The 24,950-nt window shown below is 47.9% G+C and overlaps 1 protein-coding gene and 1 pseudogene across 2 annotated transcripts in view; both read right to left on the reverse strand.

Annotated features, from left to right (window-relative positions):
- LOC139226535 (protein spinster homolog 3-like) overlaps nucleotides 1-24,950 on the reverse strand; it is a 184,616-nt gene that overhangs the window by 65,705 nt on the left and 93,961 nt on the right. For both annotated transcript variants that reach the window (XM_070857369.1, XM_070857368.1), the window contains exons 7-8: nucleotides 10,239-10,382; nucleotides 3,891-4,080 (exon numbers count right to left, since the gene is read on the reverse strand). In XM_070857369.1, coding sequence (XP_070713470.1) covers nucleotides 3,891-4,080; nucleotides 10,239-10,382 — 334 coding nt within the window. The remainder of the gene's footprint in view (nucleotides 1-3,890; nucleotides 4,081-10,238; nucleotides 10,383-24,950) is intronic.
- On the reverse strand, nucleotides 24,658-24,775 carry LOC139227327 (5S ribosomal RNA; annotated as a pseudogene).

Genomic DNA, 24,950 nt, shown 5'->3' on the forward strand with positions numbered 1-24,950 from the left:
CCCCCGTCTAAATCATTAATGTACAATGTAAACAGCTGGGGCCCCAGCACAGAACCTTGCGGTACCCCACTAGTCACTGCCTGCCATTCTGAAAAGTACCCATTTACTCCCACTCTTTGCTTCCTGTCTGACAACCAGTTCTCAATCCACGTCAGCACACTACCCCCAATCCCATGTTCTTTAACTTTGCACATTAGTCTCTTGTGTGGGACCTTGTCGAAAGCCTTCTGAAAGTCCAAATACACCACATCAACTGGTTCTCCCTTGTCCACTCTACTGGAAACATCCTCAAAAAATTCCAGAAGATTTGTCAAGCATGATTTCCCTTTCACAAATCCATGCTGACTTGGACCTATCATGTCACCTCTTTCCAAATGCGCTGCTATGACATCGTTGATAATTGATTCCATCATTTTACCCACTACCGATGTCAGGCTGACCGGTCTATAATTCCCTGTTTTCTCTCTCCCTCCTTTTTTAAAAAGTGGGGTTACATTGGCTACCCTCCACTCCATAGGAACTGATCCAGAGTCTATGGAATGTTGGAAAATGACTGTCAATGCATCCGCTATTTCCAAGGCCACCTCTTTGAGTACTCTGGGATGCAGTCCATCAGGCCCTGGGGATTTATCGGCCTTCAATCCCATCATCTTCCCCAACAAAATTTCCCAACTAATAAGGATTTCCCTCAGTTCCTCCTTCTTACTAGACCCTCTGACCCCTTTTATATCCGGAAGGTTGTTTGTGTCCTCCTTAGTGAATACCGAACCAAAGTACTTGTTGAATTGATGTGCCATTTCTTTGTTCCCAGTTATGAATTTCCCTGATTCTGACTGCAGGGGACCTACTAACCTTTTTCTCTTTACATATGTATAGAAGCTTTTGCAGTCCATCTTAATGTTCCCTGCAAGCTTCCTCTCGTACTCTATTTTCACTGCCCTAATCAAACCCTTTGTCCTCCTCTGCTGAGTTCTAAATTTCTCCCAGTCCCCGGGTTCACTGCTATTTCTGGCCAATTTGGATGCCACTTCCTTGGCTTTAATACTATCCCTGATTTCCCTTGATAGCCACGGTTGAGCCACCTTCCCTTTTTTATTTTTACGCCAGACAGGGATGTACAATTGTTGTAGTTCATCCATGTGGTCTCTAAATGTTTGCCATTGCCCATCCACTGTCAACCCCTTAAGTATCCATTTGCCAATCTATCCTAGCCAATTCACGACTCATACCTTCAAAGTTACCCTTCTTTAAGTTCTGGTCCATGGTCTCTGAATTAACTGTTTCATTCTCCATCCTAATGTAAAATTCCACCATATTATGGTCACTCTTCCCTAAGGAGCCTCGCACAACAAGATTGCTAATTAATCCTCTCTCATTACATAACACCCAGTCTAAGATGGCCTCCCCCCTAGTTTGTTTCTCGACATATTGGTCTAGAAAACCATCCCTTATGCACTCCAGGAAATCCTCCTCCACCGTATTGCTTCCAGTTTGGTTAGCCTAATCTATATACATATTAAAGTCACCCATGATAACTGCTGTACCTTTCTTGCATACACCCCTAATTTCCTGTTTGATGCCCTCCCCAACATCACTACTACTGTTTGGAGGTCTGTACACAACTCCCACTAACGTTTTTTGCCCTTTGGTGTTCTGCAGCTATACCCATATAGATTCCACATCATCCAAGCTAATGTCCTTCCTAACTATTGCATTAATCTCCGCTTTAACCAGCAATGTTATCCCACCTCCTTTTCCTTTTATTCTATTCTTCCTGAATGTTGAATACCCTTAGATGTTGAGTTCCCAGCCCTGATTATCCTGGAGCCATGTCTCTGTAACCCCAATCACATCATATCTATTAACATCTATTTGCACAGTTAATTCATCCACCTTATTACGGATACTCCTTGCATTAAGACACAAAGCCTTCAGGCTTGTTTTTTTAACACCCTTTGTCCTTTTAGAATTATGATGTAGTGTGGCCCTTTTTGTTTCTTGTCTTTGTTTACTCGGCCTTCCACTATTGCTTTTTACCTTTCTACCATCTGTTTCTGACTCCATATTACTTCGCCCTGTCTCGCTGTATAGGTTCCCATTCCCCCTGCCATATTAGTTTAAACATTCCCAAACTGCATTAGCAAATGTTACCCCCAGGACATCAGTTCCAGTCCTGCCCAAGTGCAGACCGTTCCTTTTGTACAGGTCCCACTTCGCCCAGAACTGGTTCCAATGTCCCAGGAATTTGAATCTCTCCCTCTTGCACTACTGCTCAAGCCACGTATTTATTCTAACTATCCTGCTCCCTCTACTCTGATTGGCATGTGGAACTGGTAGCAATCCAGAGATTACTACCTTTGAGGTCCTACTTTTTAATTTAACTCCTAGCTCCCTAAATTCAGCTTGTAGGACCTCTTCCCGCTTCTTACCTATATTGTTGGTACCTACATGTATCACGACAACTGGCTGTTCACCCTCCCTCTCCAGAATGCTCTGCAGCCTCTCCGAGACATCCTTGATCCTTGCACCAGGGAGGCAACATATCATCCTGGAGTCTTGGTTGCGGCCACAGAAACTCCTATCTATTCCCCTTACAATAGAGTCCCCTATCACTATAGCTCTCCCACTCTTTTTCCCACCCTTCTGTGCATCAGAGCCACCCATGGTGGCATGAACTTGGCTGCTGATGCCTTCCCCTGGTAAGTCATCCCCCCCAACAGTATCCAAAACGGTATATCTGTTTTGGAGGGAGATGACCGCAGGGGACTCCTGCACTACCTTCCTGCTCTTGCCTTGTCTCTTGATCACCCATTCACTATCTGTCCTAATCCTTACCTGCGGTGTGACCAACTCACGAAATGTGCTATCCACAACATTCTCAGCATTGCGCATGCTCCAGAGTGAGTCCATCCGCAGCTCCAGTACCGTCATGCGGTCTGTCAGGAGCTGCAGCTGGACACACTTCCTGCACACATAGTAGTCAGGGACACTGGAAGAGTCCTTGATTTCCCACATAGCACAGGAGGAGCATGACACTCTATTTTTCCTACAACTTTCCCTTTTACTTAGGTGTCAGTCGTGGCTCAGTGGGGAGCACTCCCATCTCTGAGTCAAAGAGTCGTGGGTTCAAGAGCCACTCCAGAGTCCTGAGCACATAATCTAGGCTCTCACTCCAGTGCAGTGCTGAGGGAGTGCTGCATGTCGGAAGTGCCATCTTTCAGATGGAACGTTAAACCAAGATTCTGTCTACCCTCTCGGGGTGAATGTAAAAGATCTCATGGCACTATTTGAAGTAGAGTTGTGGAGTTTACCCCCGTGTCCTGTTTTTATACTTCAACTTTCATTAAAAACAGATTATCTGGTCATTATCACATTGCTGTTTGTGGGAGTTTGCTGTATGTAACATGACGGCCGCGTTTCATACATTACAACAGCGACTACACTTTAAAAGAAATAGTTAATTGGCTGTAAAGTGCTTTGGGATGTCCTGAGGTTGCAAAAGGCACTATATATATGCAAGTACTTTATGAAATCTGACAATCATTCTTATACAATGCTTGTAAGTATTTTCTTCACATTCTCTAATCTCCTAATGAACTTCTCCTTAACCAAACAGCGAGAGTATATGTGAGCAGCACTTTGGGATGTTTGTCCATGGTAAAGGTACGATATAGATGCAAGTTGTTGAGAACATTACTTTACCATCCCTGTAGCTATGTTTCAATGCGTTCCTCACTTACATCTCCCTGAGCACCTCTGTATTACATCAGTATTAACATCAGTACTGAGTCACATTACTGTGGGGAACATCAGCACTGAGTCAGAGTACTGTGGTTATCAGTATTAACACCAGCACTAGTCAGAGTACTGTGGGTAAGATCAATACTTACATATGCCGTTGCGGTGCTACGTTTGGCCAGTACGATTGCGAGGAAGAGGCAGGGGCTGCAGCTCAACATGCCGAATGCACAAATAAGCGGATCAGCTTGAGGATTCTTCTTCTTAAAGTGTTTCGAAATCGCTGCCCCGATCCCGATTCCGATGACTCCTGTCACGCAGGTTATGGCTCCGAATATTAAACTGTGCAAAGCAGGAGGGAGTGTGGAAAGTACAGTCACTGCGGTGAGCAAGGAACATAAGGAAACCTCGGCAGCAAAGGCCAACGCAACATCATTACTGTTGTCTCAAATAAAGCAATGTGACTGAATACTGTAGACTTGAGTAAGTGTGACCTTAGTCTCTTTATTCTGACTCGAGTGCTGGTACAGTATGGGAGGCCTGCTTATATACAGTGCTCCCAAGGGATGCGCCCTCTGGTGGCTGTAGGATGCTGGTTACAAGGTGTTGCATACATAACAATTACATCCAGCCTGCCTGTTGATGCCCAGGGTGCACATAGAAACATAGAAACATAGAAAATAGGTGCAGGAGTAGGCCATTCGGCCCCTCGAGCCTGCTCCGCCATTCAATAAGATCATGGCTGATCATTCCCTCAGTACCCCTTTCCTGCTTTCTCTCCATACCCCTTAACCCCTTAGCCGTAAGGGCCATATCTAACTCCCTCTTGAATATATCCAATGAACTGGCATCAACAACTCTCTGCGGTAGGGAATTCCACAGGTTAACAACTCTCTGAGTGAAGAAGTTTCTCCTCATCTCAGTCCTAAATGGCCTACCTCTTGTCCTAAGACTATGTCCCCTGGTTCTGGACTTCCCCAACATCGGGAACATTCTTCCCGCATCTAACCTGTCCAGTCCCGTCAGAATCTTATACGTTTCTATGAGATCCCCTCTCATCCTTCTAAACTCCAGTGAATAAAGGCCCAGTTGATCCAGTCTCTCCTCATATGACAGTCCAGCCATCCCTGGAATCAGTCTGGTGAACCTTCGTTGCACTCCCTCAATAGCAAGAACGTCCTTCCTCAGATTAGGAGACCAAAACTGAACACAATATTCCAGGTGAGGCCTCACCAAGGCCCTGTACAGCTGCAGTAAGACCTCCCTGCTCCTATATTCAAATCCCCTAGCTATGAAGGCCAACATACCATTTGCCTTCTTCACTGCCTGCTGTACCTGCATGTCCACTTTCAGTGACTGATGAACCATGACACCCAGGTCTCGTTGCACCTCCCCTTTTCCTAATGTGCCGCCATTCAGATAATATTCTGCCTTCGTGTTTTTGCCCCCAAAATGGATAACCTCACATTTATCCACATTATACTGTATCTGCCATGCATTTGCCCACTCACCTAACCTCTCCAAGTCACCCTGCAGCCTCTTAGCGTCCCCCTCACAGCTCACACCGCCACCCAGTTTAGTGTCATCCGCAAACTTGGAGATATTACACTCAATTCCTTCATCTAAATCGTTAATTTATATTATAAAGAGCTGGGGTCCCAGCACTGAGCCCTGCGGCACTCCACTAGTCACTGCCTGCCATTCTGAAAAGGACCCGTTTATCCTGACTCTTTGCTTCCTGTCTGCCAACCAGTTCTCTAGCCACGTCAGTACATTACCTCCAATACCATGCGCTTTGATTTTGCACACCAATCTCTTGTGCGGGACCTTTGTCAAAAGCCTTTTGAAAATCCAAATACACCACATCCACTGATTCTCCCTTGTCTACTCTGCTAGTTACATCCTCAAAAAATTCCAGAAGGTTCCCTTTCCCTTTCATAAATGCATGCTGACTTGGTCCGATCCTGTCACTGCTTTCCAAATGCACTGCTATTTCATCCTTAATGATAGATTCCAACATTTTCCCCACTACTGGTGTCAGGCTAACCGGTCTATAATTACCCGTTTTCTCTCTCCCTTCTTTTTAAAAAAGTGGTGTTACATTAGCTACCCTCCAGTCCATAGGAACTGATCCAGAGTCGATAGACTGTTAGAAAATGATCACCAATTCATCCACTATTTCTAGGGCCACTTCTTTAAGTACTCTGGGATGCAGACTATCAGGCCCCGGGGATATATCGGCCTTCAATCCCATCAATTTCCCTAACACAATTTCCCGCCTAATAAGGATATCCATCAGTTCCTCCTTCTCACTAGACCCACTGTCCCCTAGTACATTCGGAAGGTTATTTGTGTCTTCCTTCGTGAAGACAGAACCGAAGTATTTGTTCAATTGGTCTGCCATTTCTTTGTTCCCCATTATAAATTCACCTGAATCTGACTGCAAGGGACCTACGTTTGTCTTCACTAATCTTTTTCTGTTCCCATATTTATAGAAGCGTTTGCAGTCAGTTTTTATGATCCCTGCAAGCTTCCTCTCGTACTCTATTTTCCCCTTCTTAATTAAACCCTGAGTCCTCCTCGGTTGAATTCTAAATTTCTCCCAGTCCTCAGGTTTGTTGCTTTTTCTAGCCAATTTATATGCCTCATCCTTGGCTTTAACACTATCCTTAATTTCCCTTGTTAGCCATGGTTGAGCTACCTTCCTCGTTTTATTTTTACTCCAGACAGGGATGTACAATTGCTGAAGTTCATCCATGTGATCTTTAAATGTTTGCCATTGCTTATCCACTGTCAACCCTTTAAGTATCCTTTGCCAGTCTATTCTAACCAATTCACGCCTCATACCGTCAAAGTTACCTTTCCTTAATTTCAGGACCCTAGTTTCCGAATTAACTTTGTCACTCTCCATCTTAATAAAGAATTCTACCATATTATGGTCACTCTTCCCCAAGGGGCCTCGCACAACAAGATTGCTAATTAGTCCCTTCTCATTACACATCACCCAGTCGAGGATGGCCAGCTCTCTAGTTGGTTCCTCGACATATTGGTCGAGAAAACCATCCCTAATACACTCCAGGAAATTCTCCTCCACTGCATTGCTACCAGTTTGGTTAGCCCAATCAATACGTAGATTAAAGTCACCCATGATAACTGCTGTAACTTTATTGCACACATCCCTTATTTCTTGTTTGATGCTGTCCCCAACCTCACTACTACTGTTTGGTGGTCTGTACACAACTCCCACTAACGTTTTCTGCCCTTTGGAATTCCGCAGCTCCACCCATACTGATTCCACATCATCCAGGCTAATGTCTCTCCTTACGATTGCATTAAGTTCCTCTTTAACCAGCAACGACACCCCACCTCCTTTTCCTCCCTGCCTATCCTTCCTAAATGTTGAATACCCCTGGATGTTGAGTTCCCAGCCTTGGTGAACCTGGAGCCATGTCTCTATGATGCCAATTACATCATATCCGTTAACTGCTGTCTGCGCAGTTAATTCATCCACCTTATTCCGAATACTCCTCGCATCGAGGCACAGAGCCTTCAGGCTTGCCTTTTTAACACACTTTGCCCCTTTAGAATTTTTCTGTAATGTGGCCCATTTTGTTTTTTGCCTTGGGTTTCTCTGTCCTCCACTTTTATTATTCTCCTTTCTATCTTTTGCTTCTGCTTCCATTTTATTTCCCTCTGTCTCCCTGCATAGGTCCCCATCCCCCTGCCATGTTAGTTTAACTCCTCCCCAACAGCACTAGCAAACACACGTCCTAGGACATTGGTTCCGGTCCTGCTCAGGTGCAGGCCTTCCAGTTTGTACTGGTCCCACCTCCCCCAGAACCGGTTCCAATGTCCCAGGAATTTGAATTCCTCCCTCTTGCACCAATTCTCAAGCCACGTATTCATCTGAGCTATCCTGCGATTCCTACTCTGACTAGCACAGTGTTACAGAGTGTCCATTGCGAGCACTGTATCTGCACCATTTGAAAGAATGACTCTTAACCTGCCTCCATCCTCCTCCCCTACACTCTAAAAAAAAAAATATTGGGCCAGAATTTTCTGGCAAAATAACGTGAATGAAAGGACACCCCCCACCCCTCCCATTATCAGTGTGTAATGAAGCAGCAATTTGTGATGAGGAAGAGATATGGCGTGAGTTGCAAATCGCCACAAGTTGCTGGATGATCCACGCTGCTCCGCCGTTAGCCCTGCGGCAGCGAGATCTCACCTTCAACCTCTCCATGAGCTTCAAGGAATTGCTGGACGCGCTGTTAAAGCTCATTGCGAGACGCCCCACTCCAGCAATTTCTGGGCCACTGTCTGGACATATTGCAGAGCCATTAGCAGGGGACAACTTCATAGAGAGCAGATGAAACTCCAATTCCTTGTTTTAAATAAAGGCTCGGTGTGAGCGTTGAGAGATTTTTGTGAGGGTTTGAGGTGCAGCAAAAATGGGGTACACTGGGGTACTGGTTATGTCACCAGAGGCCTGGACAAATGCAGAAATCAAGCGCAGGCAACGTTAAGAGCCTGCGGCAAACCAGGCCCACCCACCCCTTCCCTCAATGACTATCTGTTCCACCTGTGACAGAGTCTGTGGCTCTCGTATTGGACTGTTCAGCCACCAAAGAACTCACTTTAAGAGTGGAAGCAAGTCTTCCTCGACTCCGAGGGACTGCCTATGATGATGATGGACAAATAATCCAGAGAATGGGAGTTCAAATCAAAGAGCAGGGGATTGACCTTCCTGCTTGGAATGGGCATTGCTGGCAAGGATAACATTTATTGCTCATCTTCAATTGCCCTGGGGGTGGTCGTCTTCTTGAACCACTACGGTTTGATACAGTTCAAGAAATTGAATTCAGTTCTAAAACAAATCTGTAAATAAAAATCTGGTCTCAGTGAAAGCAACCATGAAGCTGTCAGATTGTCGTAAAAACCCAACTGGTTCACCGATATTGTTTACGGAAGGAAAGCTCCCGACCAACGTGTAACTCTAGTGCCACAACAACGTGATTGGCTCTTAACTGCCCTCTGGCTGAGCAAATCTCTCAGGTGTATCAAAGCTCAGGGTAACTGGAGATGAAAAGAAAGACTTGGATTTATATAGTGCCTTTCTTGACCACCGGGCGTCTCAAAGCGCTTTACATCAAATGGAGTACGTTTTTGGAGTGTAGTCACTGTTGTAATGCGGGAAATGCAGCAGCCGACTTGCGCACAGCAAGCTCCCACAAACAGCATTGTGATAATCACCAGGTAGTCTGTTTTTGTTATGTTGATTGAGGGATAAATATTGGCCAGGACACCGGGGATAACTCCCCTGCTCTTCTTCGAAATAGTGCCATGGGATCTTTCCCATCCACTTGAGAGGGCAGACGGGGTCAGGGTTGAACGTCTTATCCGAAAGACGGCACCTCCGACAGTGCAGTACTCCCTCAGCACTGCACTGCGAGTGTCAGCCTAGATTTATGTGCTCAAGTTCCTGGAGGGGGACTTGAACCCACAACCTTCTGACACAGAGGCGAGTGTGCTGCCCACTGAGCCACAGTTAACAATCTAAATGGGCAATAAATGGGAAAAAGAGGGCGCGGACGAGAGGGCCACCCCAGAGCCTCTCCCTTCAACACGGCCACTAGCGGGGTGGCTGCCACTCATCCGCCAAGTACTGCCACCCTTATCCTGGTGGTCCCAGGGGTCGGTAGTACTCGAGGCAGTAGGCCAGGAAATCAAGTGATCAAAGAGCGCAGGATTGATCTTCCTGCTTGGAATGGCAAGGATAACATTTATTGCTCATCTTCAATTGCCCTGGGGGGGGCGTTGTCTTCTTGAACCACTATGGTTTGATGCATCGGAGTGGCTTGCTAGACCACTCCAGAGGGCAGTTAAGAGTCAACCACATTGGTATGGGACTGGAGTCACATATAGGCTACACTGGGTAAGGACAGCAGGTTCCTTCCCTAAAACACATTATTGATCAAGATGGGTTTTTAGTCTAGGCCTCTGGATTACTAGTCCAGTAAGATAACCACTACATGCCCATCTCTAGTTATTCTTAGTTGGCTTCTGGTTAAGCAATGTCTCGATTTCAAAATTCTCATCCTTATTTTCAAATCCCTCCGAGGCCTCGCCCCTCCCTATCTCTCTAATCTCCTCCAGCCCCAAAACCCCCCGAGATGTCTGCGCTCCTCTAATTCTGCCATCTTGAGCATTCCTGATTGTAATCACGCAACCATTGGTGGCTGTGCCTTCTGTTGCCTGAGCCCCAAGGTCTGGAACTCCCTCCCTAAACCTCTCCGCCTCTCTATCCTCCTTTAAGACGCTCCTTAAAATCTACAAGCTTTTGGTCACCTGCGCTAATTTCTACTTATGTGGCTCGGAGTCCAATTTTTTAATTTCATAACACTCCTGTGAAGCGCCTTGGGACATTTCACTACGTGAAAGGCGCTATATAAATACAAGTTGCTGTTGTTAACTTAATGAGAAGTGCTGACCAGCCTTACCTGTCCTGCGAGGTGCTGTGACCATGCACTGGAGACCCCTGTGCGATCTGTGCACGGAGTAGGAACAGGGGTGCCCAGAATCCCAAGGCGCCAGTTGTGAAGGAGACTGCTGCAGTGCCGAAGGATGACACCATGAAACTCCAGCTGAAAGGCAAAATCGAAAGGTTATAGTGGGTTTTATTGAGCGGCATTAAATCAGGCCACCTCCCACCTGCCAAGCAACACTGAGAGCATTAGACAGTCGCTCATCTCCTTGACTATCCATAGGCCCAGCAAGTACAGCTCGCAATCCCACCTAATAGGCCAATGCCCAGCTCACCGTTGTCCTCCAACGCCAACCAGCGCCAGAGTTGCTTAAGTCAGTGAGCGGGCACCTCATCTGCTCGGGGCAGGCAGGCGTGAGCCCCATTACATAAAAACATAACAACATAAGAAATAGGAGCAGGAGTAGGCCATACTGCCCCTCGAGCCTGCTCCGCCATTTAATACGATCTTGGATGATCTGATCATGGACTCAGGTCCACTTCCCTGCCCGCTCCCCATAATCCCTTATTCCCTTATCTGTTAAGAAACTGTCTATTTTTGTCTTAAATTTATTCAGAGTCCCAGCTTCCACAGCTCACTAAGGCAGCGAATTCCACAGATCCACAACCCTCTGAGAAAAGAAATTTCTCCTCATCTCAGTTTTAAATGGGCGGCCCCTTATTCTAAGATCATGCCCTCTAGTTCTAGTCTCCCCCATCAGTGGAAACATTCTCTCTGCATCCACCTTGTCAAGCCCCTTCATAATCTTATACATTTCGATAAGATCACCTCTCAATCTTCTGAATTCCAATGAGTAGAGGCCCAACCTACTCAACCTTTCCTCATAGGTCAACCCCCTCATCTCCAGAATCAATCTAGTGAACCTTCTCTGAACTGCCTCCAAAGCAAGTATATCCTTTCGTAAATATGGAAACTTAAACTGCACACATTATTCCAGGTGTGGCCTCACCAATACCCTGTATAACTGTAGCAAGACTTGCCTGCTTTTATACTCCATCCCCTTTGCAATAAAGGCCAAGATTCCATTGGCCTTCCTGATCACTTGCTGTACCTGCATACTATCCTTTTGCCTTTCATGCACAAGTACCCCCAGGTCCGCTGTACTGCAGCACTTTGCAATCTTTCTCCATTTAAATAATAACTTGCTCTTTGATTTTTTTCTGCCAAAGTGCATGACCTCACACTTTCTGACATTATACTCCATCTGCCACATTACAGGCAGATCGACTGCCCCATGCGGATGGAAACTCCGACCCCCCCCCCCCCATTATAGGGGTGTAGCCCAGGGCGTCCACCACTAACCACGTCCTTCTCTGCTCACACCCCCTCCGCGCCCCCTCCCCTATCTGGGGGGTTCACTGTCACCCATTGAGAGTCCGTAATACCTCGACTCACTGAGTGTCCCTCGATTCACCGCGGCCTCCACAGATACGCCAAGTCCCAGTGCAGTAGGAACTCCCGGGGTCGGGGGAGGGGTGGGGGTGGGGAACCCGATCCTGGCTTTGCCTCCTGATGACATTATTAGCTGGAGGCTCTGCCCACTTACAGAATAAGCTGCAAACTCCCCGAGATGGCAGAGACCTGACACTTGTGATTTATATAGTGTGGATGAGTGTTTCCGCAACAAATTGCCTGAGGCAGTAGAGAACATGCTGATTCTCACTGGGGAATGGGTCCCACACACACTGACTCTCACTGGGGTACGGGTCCCACACACACTGACTCTGACTGGGGTACAGGTCCCACACACACTGACTCTCAATGGGGTACGGGTCCCACACACACTGACTCTGACTGGGGTACGGGTCCCACACACACTGACTCTCACTGGGGTACAGGTTCCACACACACTGACTCTGACTGGGGTATGGGTTGCACACACACTGACTCTCACTCCTGTACGGTTCCACATACACTGAGGTACAGTACCCCAGACACTGACGCTCACTGGGGTATGGGTCCCACAGACACTGACTCTCACTGAGGTACAGTTCCCCAGGCACTGACTCTCACTGGGGTACAGTTCCATGAGCACTGACTCTCATTGGGGTACAATTCCACAGACACTGACTCTCACTGGGGTGCGGGTTCCACAGACACTGACTCTCACTGGGGTACAGTTCCATGAGCACTGACTCTTATTGGGGTACAATTCCACAGACACTGACTCTCGCTGGGGTACAATTCCACAGACACTGACTCTCACTGGGGTACGGGTTCCACAGACACTGACTCTCACTGGGGTATAGTTCCCCAGGCACTGACTCTCACTGTGGTACAGTTCCATGAGCACTGACTCTCACTGGGGTACAATTCCACAGACACTGACTCTCCCTGGGGTACAGTGAGTTCGTCCCTTCGAGGACGAGACCCAGGAATTAGTAATGGGGAACATGGAGATGGCAGAAACTCTAAACAAATATTTTGTATCAGTCTTTACGGTTTAGGATACTAACAATATCCCAACAGTGGATAGTCAAGGGGCTATAGGGGAGGAGGAACTTAACACAATCACAATCACAAAGGAGGTGATACTCAGTAAGATAATGGGACTAAAGGCAGATAAAGCCCCTGGTCCTGATGGCTTGCATCCTAGGGTCTTAAGAGAAGTAGTGGCAGGGATGGTGGATGCATTGGTTGTAATTTACCAACATTCCCTGGATTCTGGGGAGGTCCTAGCAGATTGGAAAACAGCAAATGTAACGCCCCTATTTAAAAAAGGAGGCAGATGAAAAGCTATAGACTAACATCTGTGGTTGGGAAAATGTTGGAGTCTATTATTAAAGAAGCAGTAGCAGGACATTTGGAAAAACATAATTCAGTCAGGCAGAGTCAGCATGGATTTATGAAAGGGAAAAGAAGTTTGACAAATTTGCTGGAATTCTTTGCCGATGTAACAAACAGGGTGGATATAGGGGAACCAATAGATGTGGTGTATTTGGACCTCCAGAAGGCATTTGACGAGGTGCCACATAAAAGGTTACTGCACAAGATAAAAGTTCACAGGGTTAGGGGCAACATATTAGCATGGATAGAGGATTGACTAACTAACAGTAAACAGAGAGTCGGGATAAAACGTTCATTCTCTGGTTGGCAATCAATAACTGGTGGGATGCCACAGGGATCAGTGCTGGGATCCCAACTATTTACAATCTATATTCATGACTTGGAAAAAAGGACTGAGTGTAATGTAGCCAAGTTTGCTGACGATACAAAGATGGGAGGAAAAGCAATGTCTGAGGACAGAAAAAATATGTAAAAGGACATAGACAGGCTAAGTGAGTAGGCAAAAATTTGGCAGATGGAGTAGAATGTTGGAAAGTGTGAGGTCATGCACTTTGGGAGAAAAAAATCAAAGAGCAAGTTATTATTTAAATGGAGAAAAATTGCAAAGTGCTGCAGTACAATGGGACCTGGGGGTACTTGTGCATGAAACACAAAAGGATAGTATGCAGGTGCAGCAAGTGATCAGGAAGGCCAATGGAATCCTGGCCTTTATTGCAAAGAGGATGGAGTATAAAAGCAGGGAGGTCTTGCTACAGTTGTACAGGGTATTGGTGAGGCCACACCTGGAATACTGCGTACAGTTTTGGTTTCCATATTTACGAAAGGATATACTTGCTTTGAAGGCAGTTGATCCGGAGATAAGGGTGCTGACTTATGAGGAAAGGTTGAGGAGGTTGGGCCTCAACTCATTAGAATTCAGAAGAATGAGAGGTGATCTTATCGAAATGTATAAGATTATGTGGGGGCTTGACAAGGTGGATGCAAAGAGGATGTTTCCACTAATAGGGGAGACTAGAACGAGGGGGCATAATCTTGGAATAAGGAGCCGCACATTTAAAGCTGAGATGAGGAGGAATTTCTTCTCTCAGAGGATTGTAAATCTGTGGAATTCGCTGCCTCAGAAAGCTGTGGAAGCTGGGACACTGAATAGATTTAAGACAAAAATAGTCCGTTTCTTAACCGATAAGGGAATAAGGGGTTATGGGGAGCGGGCGGGGAAGTGGACCTGAGTCCACGATCGGATCAGCCATGAAGGTATTAAATGGCGGAGCAGGCTCGAGGGGCCATATGGCCTAATCCTGCTCCTATTTCTTTTGTTCTTATATACGGTTCCACAGGCACCGTCTCTCACTGCAGTACAGTTGCACACACACAGACTCTCACTGGGGTACAGGTCCCACAGACACTGACTCTCACTGGGGTACGGGTCCCACACACACTGACTCTCACTGGGGTACAGTCCCACACACACTGACTCTCACTGGGGTACAGTCCCACACACGCTGACTCTCACTGGGGTACAGTCCCACACACGCTGACTCTCACTGGGGTACAGTTCTATGAGCACTGACTCTCACTGGGGTACAGTTCTATGAGCACTGACTCTCAATTTGTTCCACTCCCCTGCTCTTTCCCCGTAGCCCTGAAAATGTTTCCCCATCAGGTATATATGCAATTCCCATTTAAAAGTCAGTACTGAATCTGCATCCATCACCTTTTCAGGCAGTGCATGATCACAACTCACTGCCTCAGATAATTCCTTATTTTCCCTTTGGTTCTTTTATCAATTAGCATCAATCTGTGTCTCTGGTTACTGACTGCCCTGCCAGTGGAAACAGTTTCTCCCATTCTACTTTATCAAAACCCTTTTATGGCACCTAAATTATAGCAGAGACTACACTTCAAAAGTACTTCATTTGCTGTAAAGCGCTTTGGGGTATCCTAAGGTCACGAAAGCTGCTATATAAATGGAAGTCCCTCTATCTGTCGCCTTGCTTGACACTAATGCTTTGATTACTTTCATTGTTCAAATAAAATAATGATGATATTAGCCAGCAGTCTGCTGTCCCATTACCCAGCAAGACATCTGATATCACTCAGAAACCAGCAGGTTCCTGTCTCCAAGAATCTTTGTGTGGAATTGCAGTACTTGGACAGATGGAAGTTTAGAAATTGGCAGGGTTTGTCTGAGGATGCGATGCTATACCGAATCTCAAACCCAAAGGAGCAGAGCGACCCCGGTTGATCCGGTGATGCCTTTGCACAAAGATCCTGGTCAGCAGATGGATCAGCTGTGGCTCAGTGGGCAGCACTCTCGCCTCGGAGTCAAAAAGTTGTGGATTCAAGTCCCACCCCAGGCCGACACTCCAGTGCAGTGCTGAGGGAGTGCTGCACTGTCGGAGGTGCTGTCTTTCGGATGAGATGTAAACTGAGGATGTGTCTGCCCTCTCAGGTGGATGTAAAAGATACCATGGCATTATTTCGAAGAAGAGCAGAGGAACTCTCTCTGATGTCTTTGGCAATATGTATCCCTCAACCAATTTCACTCCTTACTTGTTTGGTAATTTATCACATTGCTGTGTGTGAGAGCTTGCTGTGTGCAAATTGGCTGTCGTGTTTCCTATATTACAACAGTGACCACATTTCAAAAGGACTTCACTGACTGTAAAGTGCCTTGGGATGTTCGGAGGTTATAAAAGGCATTGTAAAAATGAAAATTTTTCTTCCTTTTCACCACAGTATTGTCCACGTAGGACAGTGGCTGTCAATGTCTGGGAGTGGGCAAGCTCGTCATCCAAAGGACATGAATGAGGAGGACAAATAGCAACTTTACAATAAATATCGGGGCCTTGGTCTACATGGTGAAGTCAAAAATCTGCTCCAAACTTTGGTAAAGCTGTGAGCTGTAGAGGGCACATGTCAGATGTAATCTGTCATCTTAATGCTTCCAACTTGCTTACTTCCTCCCACCCCGCTTCCTGCAAGGACTCTATTGCATTCTCGCAGTCTCTCCGTCTCCATCGCATCTGTTCTGATGATGCCACCTTCCACACTAGTGCTTCCAATATGTCTTCCTTTTTCCTCAACCGAGGATTCCCCTCCACCATGGTTAACATGGCCCTCGACCGTGTCCGTTCCATTTCCCACACTTCTGCTCTCACCCCTTCCCCTCCCTCCCAGAATCATGACAGGGTTCCCCTTGTCCTCATCTTTCACCCCACCAGCCTCCACGTTCAACGGAACATCCTGCGCCATTTCCACCACCTCCTGCGTGCTCCCACCACCAATCAAGATTCCCCTCCCCTCTCAGCATTCCAAAGGGACCGCTCCCTCTGCGACACCGTGGCCCACTCCTCAATCACCCCCAGCACCCCCTCCCCTTCCCACGGCACCTTCCCGTGCAAGTGCAGGAGATGCAACACCTGCCCTTTTACCTCCTCCCTTCCTACTATCCAGGGCCCCAAACAGCGATTTACTTGTACTTCTTTCAATTTAGTATACTGTATTCGCTGCTCATGATGCGGTCTCCTCTACATTGGGGAGACCAAACGCAGATTGAGTGACCACTTTGTGGGACATCTCCGTTCAGTCCGTGAGTGTGACCCTGAGCTTCCGGTCGCCTGTCACTTTAATTCCCCTCTCCATTCCCACTCTGACCTCTCCATCCTTGGCCTCCTACACTGATCCAATGAAGCTCAACGCAAGCTCGAAGAACAGCACCTCATCTTTCGTTTAGGTGCTTTACAGCTTTCTAGGCTCAACATCGAGTTCAACAATTTCAGACCATAACCTCTGCCCCTATTTTTTCAGACGGCAGCTGCTGATGACTCTGATATTCCCATTTACACCTCTTCTAGACCCAGCTTTCGTTTCTTTTCTTGTCCCATTGTCTTGCACCATCAGACCGTTTGTCTTTCAGTCTCTCCTGCCTTCCACTCGATTACAGATTTTCCCTTCTGTTTTTTCCTCCTCTCCCCCTATTTGCTTACAACCTGCTATATCTCTAATGTTTTCCATTTCTGACAAAAGGTCATCGACCTGAAACATTAACTCTGTTTCTCTCTGTCATGTGTCTCACACTACTGTATATAACTGTATCTTACCATGCTATACATGACTGTAACTAGATATGACCTGTAACCACAAGCATACTTTACCACCAGGGGTGCACTTGCAGGAGACACTGCATACCTGTTCCACACAGGTATATAACGGCAGGTCTCAGGCAAGTGTGGCACTCGAGAGCTGTGAAATAAAGGTGCAGGTCCAGAGTGACCTTGACTTCAGCATGTGCCTCGTGTAAGTCTGTACTGCAGGGTCAGGACTTAACAGTGGCGACGAGTTACGGGATCACAGAATTCACAGAATGGCTGCCAACGGCTCAGATGAGAAATACAATGCTGGAGACAATTGGGAGGACTTTATAGAAAGGCTCCAGCAAAGCTTTGTAACCAAAGACTGGTTGGGCGACGATAAGGCAGACAAGAGAAGAGCCCATCTCTTGATCAGCTGTGGCTCGAAAACATACGCCTTAATGAAGGACCTGCTGGCACCCGAGAAACTAGCAAGCAAGTCGTTTGAAGAGTTGAGCATACTGGTGAGAGACCACCTGAAGCCAGCGAGCAGCCTACACATGGCCAGACACAAGTTCGACAACTACAGACGCTGTGTGGGCCAGAGCATACCCGACTTTGTGGCGGAACTTCGGAGGCTGGCGAGTTTATGTGAGTTCTCCGATGAACTAAAGAGAGAAGTACTGAGAGACTTTTTTATTGAAGGAATAGGCCACGCAGGTATATTCCGAAAACTTATAGAGACCAAGAACTTGACCCTAGAGGCAGCAGCACTGGTCGCACAGACATTCTTGGCAGGAGAAGAAGAAACGAGGTTGATCTATACTGCGGGTACGACAACTAACGAAACATCGGAACAAGGGGTTCACAGCGTGAAACAAGCCACTACACCTACACACAGACAAAGGCAGGAGAGCAAGCCTTCAACAGCAGGCAGTGGCGCCAGAAGCCATCAAGGGCCACATGAACGGCCGTTCATACCTCATCAACCCACAATGCGAGCAATCAAATACAGACTGAGAGAAGCTCAAGAGAGATCAGCCAGACGCAGCTCATCTTTCAGAAACAATGGAAGCGGTCTCTGCTGGAGATGTGAGGGAAGGCACTCAACAAGGGGGTGTCGATTTCAGCATGCTGTTTGCAGAAACTGCAACTATACAGGGCATCTGGCTCGCATGTGCAGAAAACAGCAGCTCGGCTGGTATACGAATCGGAAGGGTTGGAAAGCGGACCAGTAGACGGTGGGGACAGTGCCCGGGACACCGAGGTACAGCGGCTTAACACGATCAATGTCCACTGTTCTAACACCAAGACGCCTCCAATAATGATGAGGGTCCTACTCAACGGGATACCTGTCAACATGGAACTGGACACGGGAGCTAGTCAATCTCTCATGAGCGTCCAACAATTTGAACAGCTGTGGCCGCACAAAAGCAACAGACCAAAGCTCACAAGAATCGACACTAAACTAAAGACCTATACCAAAGAAATCGTCCCAGTCCTTGGCAGCGCCATGCTCTCAGTCACATACAAAGGGACGGTGAACCGACTTCCCCTGTGGATTGTCCCCGGAGATCTCCCAGCACTGTTGTGGAGAAGCTGGTTGGCAAATCTAAGTTGGAAATGGGATGATGTTCACGCCATGTCGTCCGAGGAACGGACCTCCTGCTCAACAGTTCTAAGTCGTTTTGAACATCTCTTTCAGCCAGGTGTGGGCACCTTCAAAGGGGCTAAAGTTAAAATCTACATCACATAGGATGCCAGACCGGTCCATCACAAGGCTAGAGCTATGCCTTATGTGATGAGGGAAACGATTGAACATGAACTGGACCGGCTTCTGCGGGAAGGCATTATCTCACCCATGGAATTTAGCGACTGGGCAAGTCCCATCGTCCCTGTCATGAAGCCTGATGGATCTGTACGAATCTGCGGGGATTAGAATTCTACCATAAACAGAGTCTCCCTACAGGACCAATACCCGCTGCCCAGAGCGGAGGATCTATTTGCCACATTGGCTGGAGAAAAACTTTTCTCAAAACTAGATCTCACATCTGCGTATATGACACTGACCGAAGAGTCCAAGCTATTCTCCACCATCAACACACATCGAGGCCTCTTTATGTATAATCGATGCCTATTCGGCAGCTGCTATATTCCAGCGCAACATGGAGAGTCTGCTCAAGTCCATCCCGGGGACATACTCATCACGGGTAGGGACACCGACTCCCATCTCCGCAATTTGGAGGAAGTACTAAGTCGATTGGATCGGGTAGGCCTAAGAGTTAAGAAATCCAAGTGTCTGTTTCTCACGCCCAAGGTTGAATTTTTGGGCAGAAGGATTGCCGCTGATGGAATCCGCCCAACAGAATCCAAAACCGAAGCAATTCGTCTGGCACCCAGGCCCCGGAATGTCTCGGAACTGCGCGCCTTTCTCGGGCTACTCAACTACTTTGGGAACTTTATGCAGAACTTGAGCATGCTGCTGGAGCCTCTCCACGTGCTACTCAGAAAGGGGTGCAATTGGTTTTGGGGGGACGCCCAAGAACGCGCCTTCAATAAGGCACGCAACCTTCTATGTTCCAACAGTGTTTTAGCCTTTTTTGACCCAGGTAAAAAGCTAGCTCTTACATGTGATGCGTCAGCGTACGGGGTCGAGTGCGTTTTACAGCATGTCAATGATGCGGGTAAATTACAACCCATTGCTTATGCCTCCAGGTCACTTTCGCAGGCGGAGCGCAGGTACGGTATGGTTGAGAAGGAGGCGCTCGCGTGCGTGTACGGTGTCAAAAAGATGCACCAATACCTTTTCGGGGCCAAGTTCGTGTTAGAAACCGACCACAAACCCCTCACGTCCCTGCTATCCGAGTGCAAGGCAATAAACGCCAACGCCTCGGCACGCATTCAGCGGTGGGCACTCGTGCTGGCGTCTTACGACTACACAATAAGGCATAGACCAGGCACAGACAACTGTGCCGACGCGCTTAGCAGGCTACCCCTGGCGACCACGGAAGGGTCCGACGAGCAGGACTGTGAGATAGTCATGGCAATCAATGCCTTTGAATCCACAGGTTCGCCCATGACGGCTCGCCAAACCAGAGCCTGGACGACCAGCGACCCCACGTTATCCTTAGTGAAAAGATGTGTTTTAACTGGTGACTGGGCAGAGGCTCGCGATGCCTGCCCCGAGGAGCTCAAACCTTTCCATAGGCGCATGCATGAACTATCACTACAGGCAGACTGCCTGATGTGGGGCAGCCGAGTAGTTATGCCCTTGCGAGGCAGAGAGGCGTTTGTCCGGGAGCTCCACCGCAAGCACCCGGGGATCGTCCTTATGAACGCCATAGCCAGATCTCATGTCTGGTGGCCTGGCATTGACGCGGACTTGGAGCTCTGCGTCCGGCAGTGCACCATTTGTGCCCAATTCAGTAATGCCCCCAGGGAGGCCCCCCTAAGCCCCTGGCCCTGGCCCACCAAACCCTGGTCGCGGGTGCATGTAAACAATGCGGGCCCATTCATGGGCAAAATGTTCCTCATAGTCATCGATGTATTTTCAAAGTGGATCGAGTGCATAATTTTATACTCGAGCACCACCTCCACCACTGTGGAGAGCCTTAGAACCATGTTTGCAACACATGGAATTTCTGACATATTGGTCAGTGATAATGGTTCGTGCTTCACCAGCGCACAATTTCAAGATTTTATAGTTGACAACGGCATAAATCACGTTAAGACGGCACCGTTCAAGCCGGCCTCCAATGGCCAGGCGGAGAGAGCAGTGCAAATCGTTAAACAAGGCATGCTCAAAATCCAAGGTCCCACGCTGCAGAGCCGCCTGTCGCGACTGCTGCTGGCATACAGATCTCGTCCGCATTCGTTGACTGGGGTTCCCCCCGTGCAACTATTGATGAAACGGACCTTAAAGACTAGGCTCTCGTTAATCCTCCCAGACATGCATGAAATTGTTGAGGCAAAGCGCCGGAAGCTAACTGAGTACCATGATCAAAATTCGAAGGGGAGGTGGAATGAGATAGGGGACAAAGTGTTTTGTGCTAAACTATGGCAGGGGTCCCAAATGGCTTGCAGGGACAGTAACAGGCAAGGGAGGAAACAGGCTACTGGTTGTACAAATGGACAATGGCCAAACCTGCCGGAGGCATGTAGACCAAGTAAAAAGTAGATTCACCAACAACACTGCAGAACCAGAGGTAGACTACAATGTGGAACTCACACCACACCTGGTGGACAGACAGAGGGAACAACCTGAGGAAAGGGCAGTCTCAACAGACAGCCCAGGCGAGATACCAGCAATCACACCGAACGAAACAGACAGCCCAGGCGAGATACCAGCAATCACACCGAAAGAAAAACAGGCACCAAGTCAAACAACTGAACCACAACTAAGATGCTCCACGCAAAAGCGTAGACCACCTGAGAGACTGAATCTATAAAGACAATAAGACCTTGGGGGAGGGTGATGTCATGTATCTCACACTACTGTATATAACTGTATCTTACCATGCTATACATGACTGTAACTAGATATGACCTGTAACCACAAGCATACTTTACCACCAGGGGTGCACTTGCAGGAGACACTGCATACCTGTTCCACACAGGTATATAAAGGCAGGTCTCAAGCAAGTATGGCACTCGAGAGCTGTGAAATAAAGGTGCAGGTCCTGAGTGACCTTGACTTCAACATGTGCCTTGTGTAAGTCTGTACTGCAGGGTCAGGACTTTACACTCTCCACAGACACGGCCTGACCTGCTGAGTATTTCCAGCATTTTCTGTTTTTATTTCAGATTTCCAGCATCCGCAGTATTTTGTTCTGCCGCTTTGCTTCTTTCTTCTCTCAACATGCTTAATTTCGCCTCCCATTTTAATTATTTTTCTGCTCTGGTTGGAGGCATGCCTGGAGGTTTGATCATGTGACATACTGATTATGTGACATACTGACCACATGACATTCTGGTCATGTGGTGTCTGATCACATGATATATGATCACATGACACGATGATCACATGACTTCTACAATTGTTATTGCATTTACCTTATAAAAGGTTAGGTCTGCTGTAGTTGAGTACATTTGCTTGTGGTTGTGTGCAGCAGTTGGTACTAATCCTATATCTCGCTGATATTCACCCTGAAACCATGGCCAGAATCCCCTGCACTGTACAAGGTGTGGCCAAGCTCCATAGGCCCGCTCCCTCTCCCCATCTCCTTGGAATCAGGTTTGGACTGATGTTCCCTGTGAAGGTGACAACTCTGAACTGGGATTCTCTGTCAGAGCCAATCAATTATATAGGGTCCTGGTGAGACCACACCTGGAGTATTGTGTACAGTTTTGGTCTCCTTACCTAAGGAATGATATACTTGCCATCGAGGGTGTGCAACGAAGGTTCACCAGACTGGTTCCTGGGATGGGGGATTGTCCTATGAGGAGAGATTATGTAGACTATGCCTATATTCTCTAAAGTTTAGAAGAATGAGAGGTGATCTCATTGAAATATACAAAATTCTTACAGGGCTTGACAGGGTAGATGCAGGGAGGATGTTTCCTCTGGCTGGGGAGTCTAGAACCAGGGGTCATCATCACAGAATAAGGGATTGGTCATTTAGGACTGAGATGAGGAGCAATTTCTTTACTCAGAGGGTGGTGAATCTTTGGAATTCTCTACCCCAGAGGGCTGTGGAGGCTCAGTCTTTGAGTATATTCAAGATTGAGATCAACAGATTGTTGGATATTAAGGGAATCAAGGGATATGGGCACAGAGCAGGAAAGTGGAGTTGAGGGGAAGATCCGCCATGATCTTATTGAATGGTGGAGCATGCTCGAGGGGCCGAATGGCCTACTCCTGCTCCTAATTCTTATGTTCTTATGTACTGGGACTTCACATGCCAAAACCAGCCGGCACAGACCGACCTGGACCAAACCAAGAGATCACACCAAGGCCCGTGAGCTCGGTGTTTGGGGCACCTCTCACAGGGCAGACCGCCCCAAACACAGCTCAGCACCAACATTCCCAAACCACGCCCCGAGCTCGCACTCAGTAAAGGGAAGATTTCAAATTAATAGGAGGAGGCCACGCAGCCCCCGGTTCTGCTGCTCTCTCCTGTAACCACAGTGCCTCCCTCTTCCAAATCATTTTATATTCCTCCTTTTCAAATATATATCCCATTCCCTTTGAAATGCAGTTTTAGTCTCTACCCCAATAGCCACATGTGGTGAAGGATCCCACTGCACACTAGCCCTCAGTTCAAGAACTTTCCTCCTCCCTTCCATTGAGAATCTGTGGTCTCAGTTCCCTTGATCCCCATTCACCCACCAGTGGGAATAACCCTTCACTGCTTACCCACAGTAAGGTTTCTGGGTTTCTCTCACCCCTTTACTGACTGCTCCTCCCTCAGTCCCACTCCCACTCCCCCCGTTACTGACTGCTCCTCCCTCAGTCCCACTCCCACTCAACACCTTGCTGCTGCTCCCGGCTCTGTGGGAAATGCTGGTCGCGACAGCCACCCCAATTCCCTCTCCCCGCTGGAACCCCAATGCTCTGATCCCTAGTTCCCTTCTCTCCCCCAACCTCTCAATCCCGGAGCTCCCATTCCCCATCTCTCCTCCCGAACCCCTACCCACAGTCTCCCTCCCTTCAGCCTCACTGCCGCCACCCCCCCCCCCCCTCCGATTCCTGCCTCTCCAGCCCCTTCCCGACGACACTCCACATGGTCGTGGCTCCTTGCGGTGATGGGTGGATGATGTCACCGAGCCAGAGGCTTCTCTAACAGCGGCCAGCAAGCTCACCAACGAGGGGCAGGGGAGGGGGGCATCCCCCGATTCCGGAAAAACTCCTGGTCTGTCCGGGAGGGTTGGGAACCCCAGGCCCAGCAGCCTTTGAAAGGTTATAGCCCAGCACCCAATCCTAGTCACCTTTGCCCACTTCAGACCAGAAGATGAGGTGGGCCTTTCTGCAAATGGCTCGATTTGGGCAGTGGGCCAGCTCAGCAGGAGAACCGGCTGCACGAAATGGATTTGAAGAAAGTGAGGGAGAGAGAAAGAGGTGAGCGACAGAGATCGAAGGCGCACGTGCAACCAGCAACAAGACTGCCTAGTGACGGCAGTGACAACATGTAGAACAGCGAGCAGCCTCTGCTGACACGAACAGCTGACTGCTCCTGTTATTCCCAGGCGATCTCCCATCCAAGTACTAACCAGGCCTGACTCTGCTTAGATCCAGAGATCAGACAGGAAGGGGTACTTTCACAGCAGTGCAACAGTGGGCCACAGCCAGCTTTGGTTCTTTATACTCAAAGACTTGCTGCTTTGTATCTGTTCTTTTGCTGTCTTATTTTCTGCTGCTCTTTTCTCCGCTCTGTGCGTGTGTGTAGCGGCAAGAGAATGTGCAGCAAAGAAATGGTTAAAGGAAAGAGAGTGAGAGAGAGTGTGCGGGAGCAAGCAGCAAAAGGATGTGGATTGATTAACGGCAGTGTGAGTGTGTGGGGCTGTGGAGCAGCAAAAACCTACTGCCCTGGTATTCCCAAGCGGTCTCCCATCCAAGTACTAACCAGGCCTGACTCTGCTTACCTTCAAAGATCAGACAAGATCGGGCGTTTTCAGACTAGTGTGGCCATAGGACTTTGATAACTGGCTTTCTCTTCACTTAAACGCAGGCAGTCCTGTCGCTCATTCTTTTTTCCTTGTCTATACATTGAGAGCCTTTCTAGCTCAGTTCTGGCAAATTTGTCTCCCCACTCCCGTCCTGCTGCCCCTTTAAAGGCTCCTGCCTGTTGCTCCCTCCCCTAGACCTGTG

This window comes from Pristiophorus japonicus, chromosome 16 (assembly GCF_044704955.1).
Source record: "Pristiophorus japonicus isolate sPriJap1 chromosome 16, sPriJap1.hap1, whole genome shotgun sequence".
Classification (NCBI taxonomy): Eukaryota; Metazoa; Chordata; class Chondrichthyes; family Pristiophoridae; genus Pristiophorus; species Pristiophorus japonicus.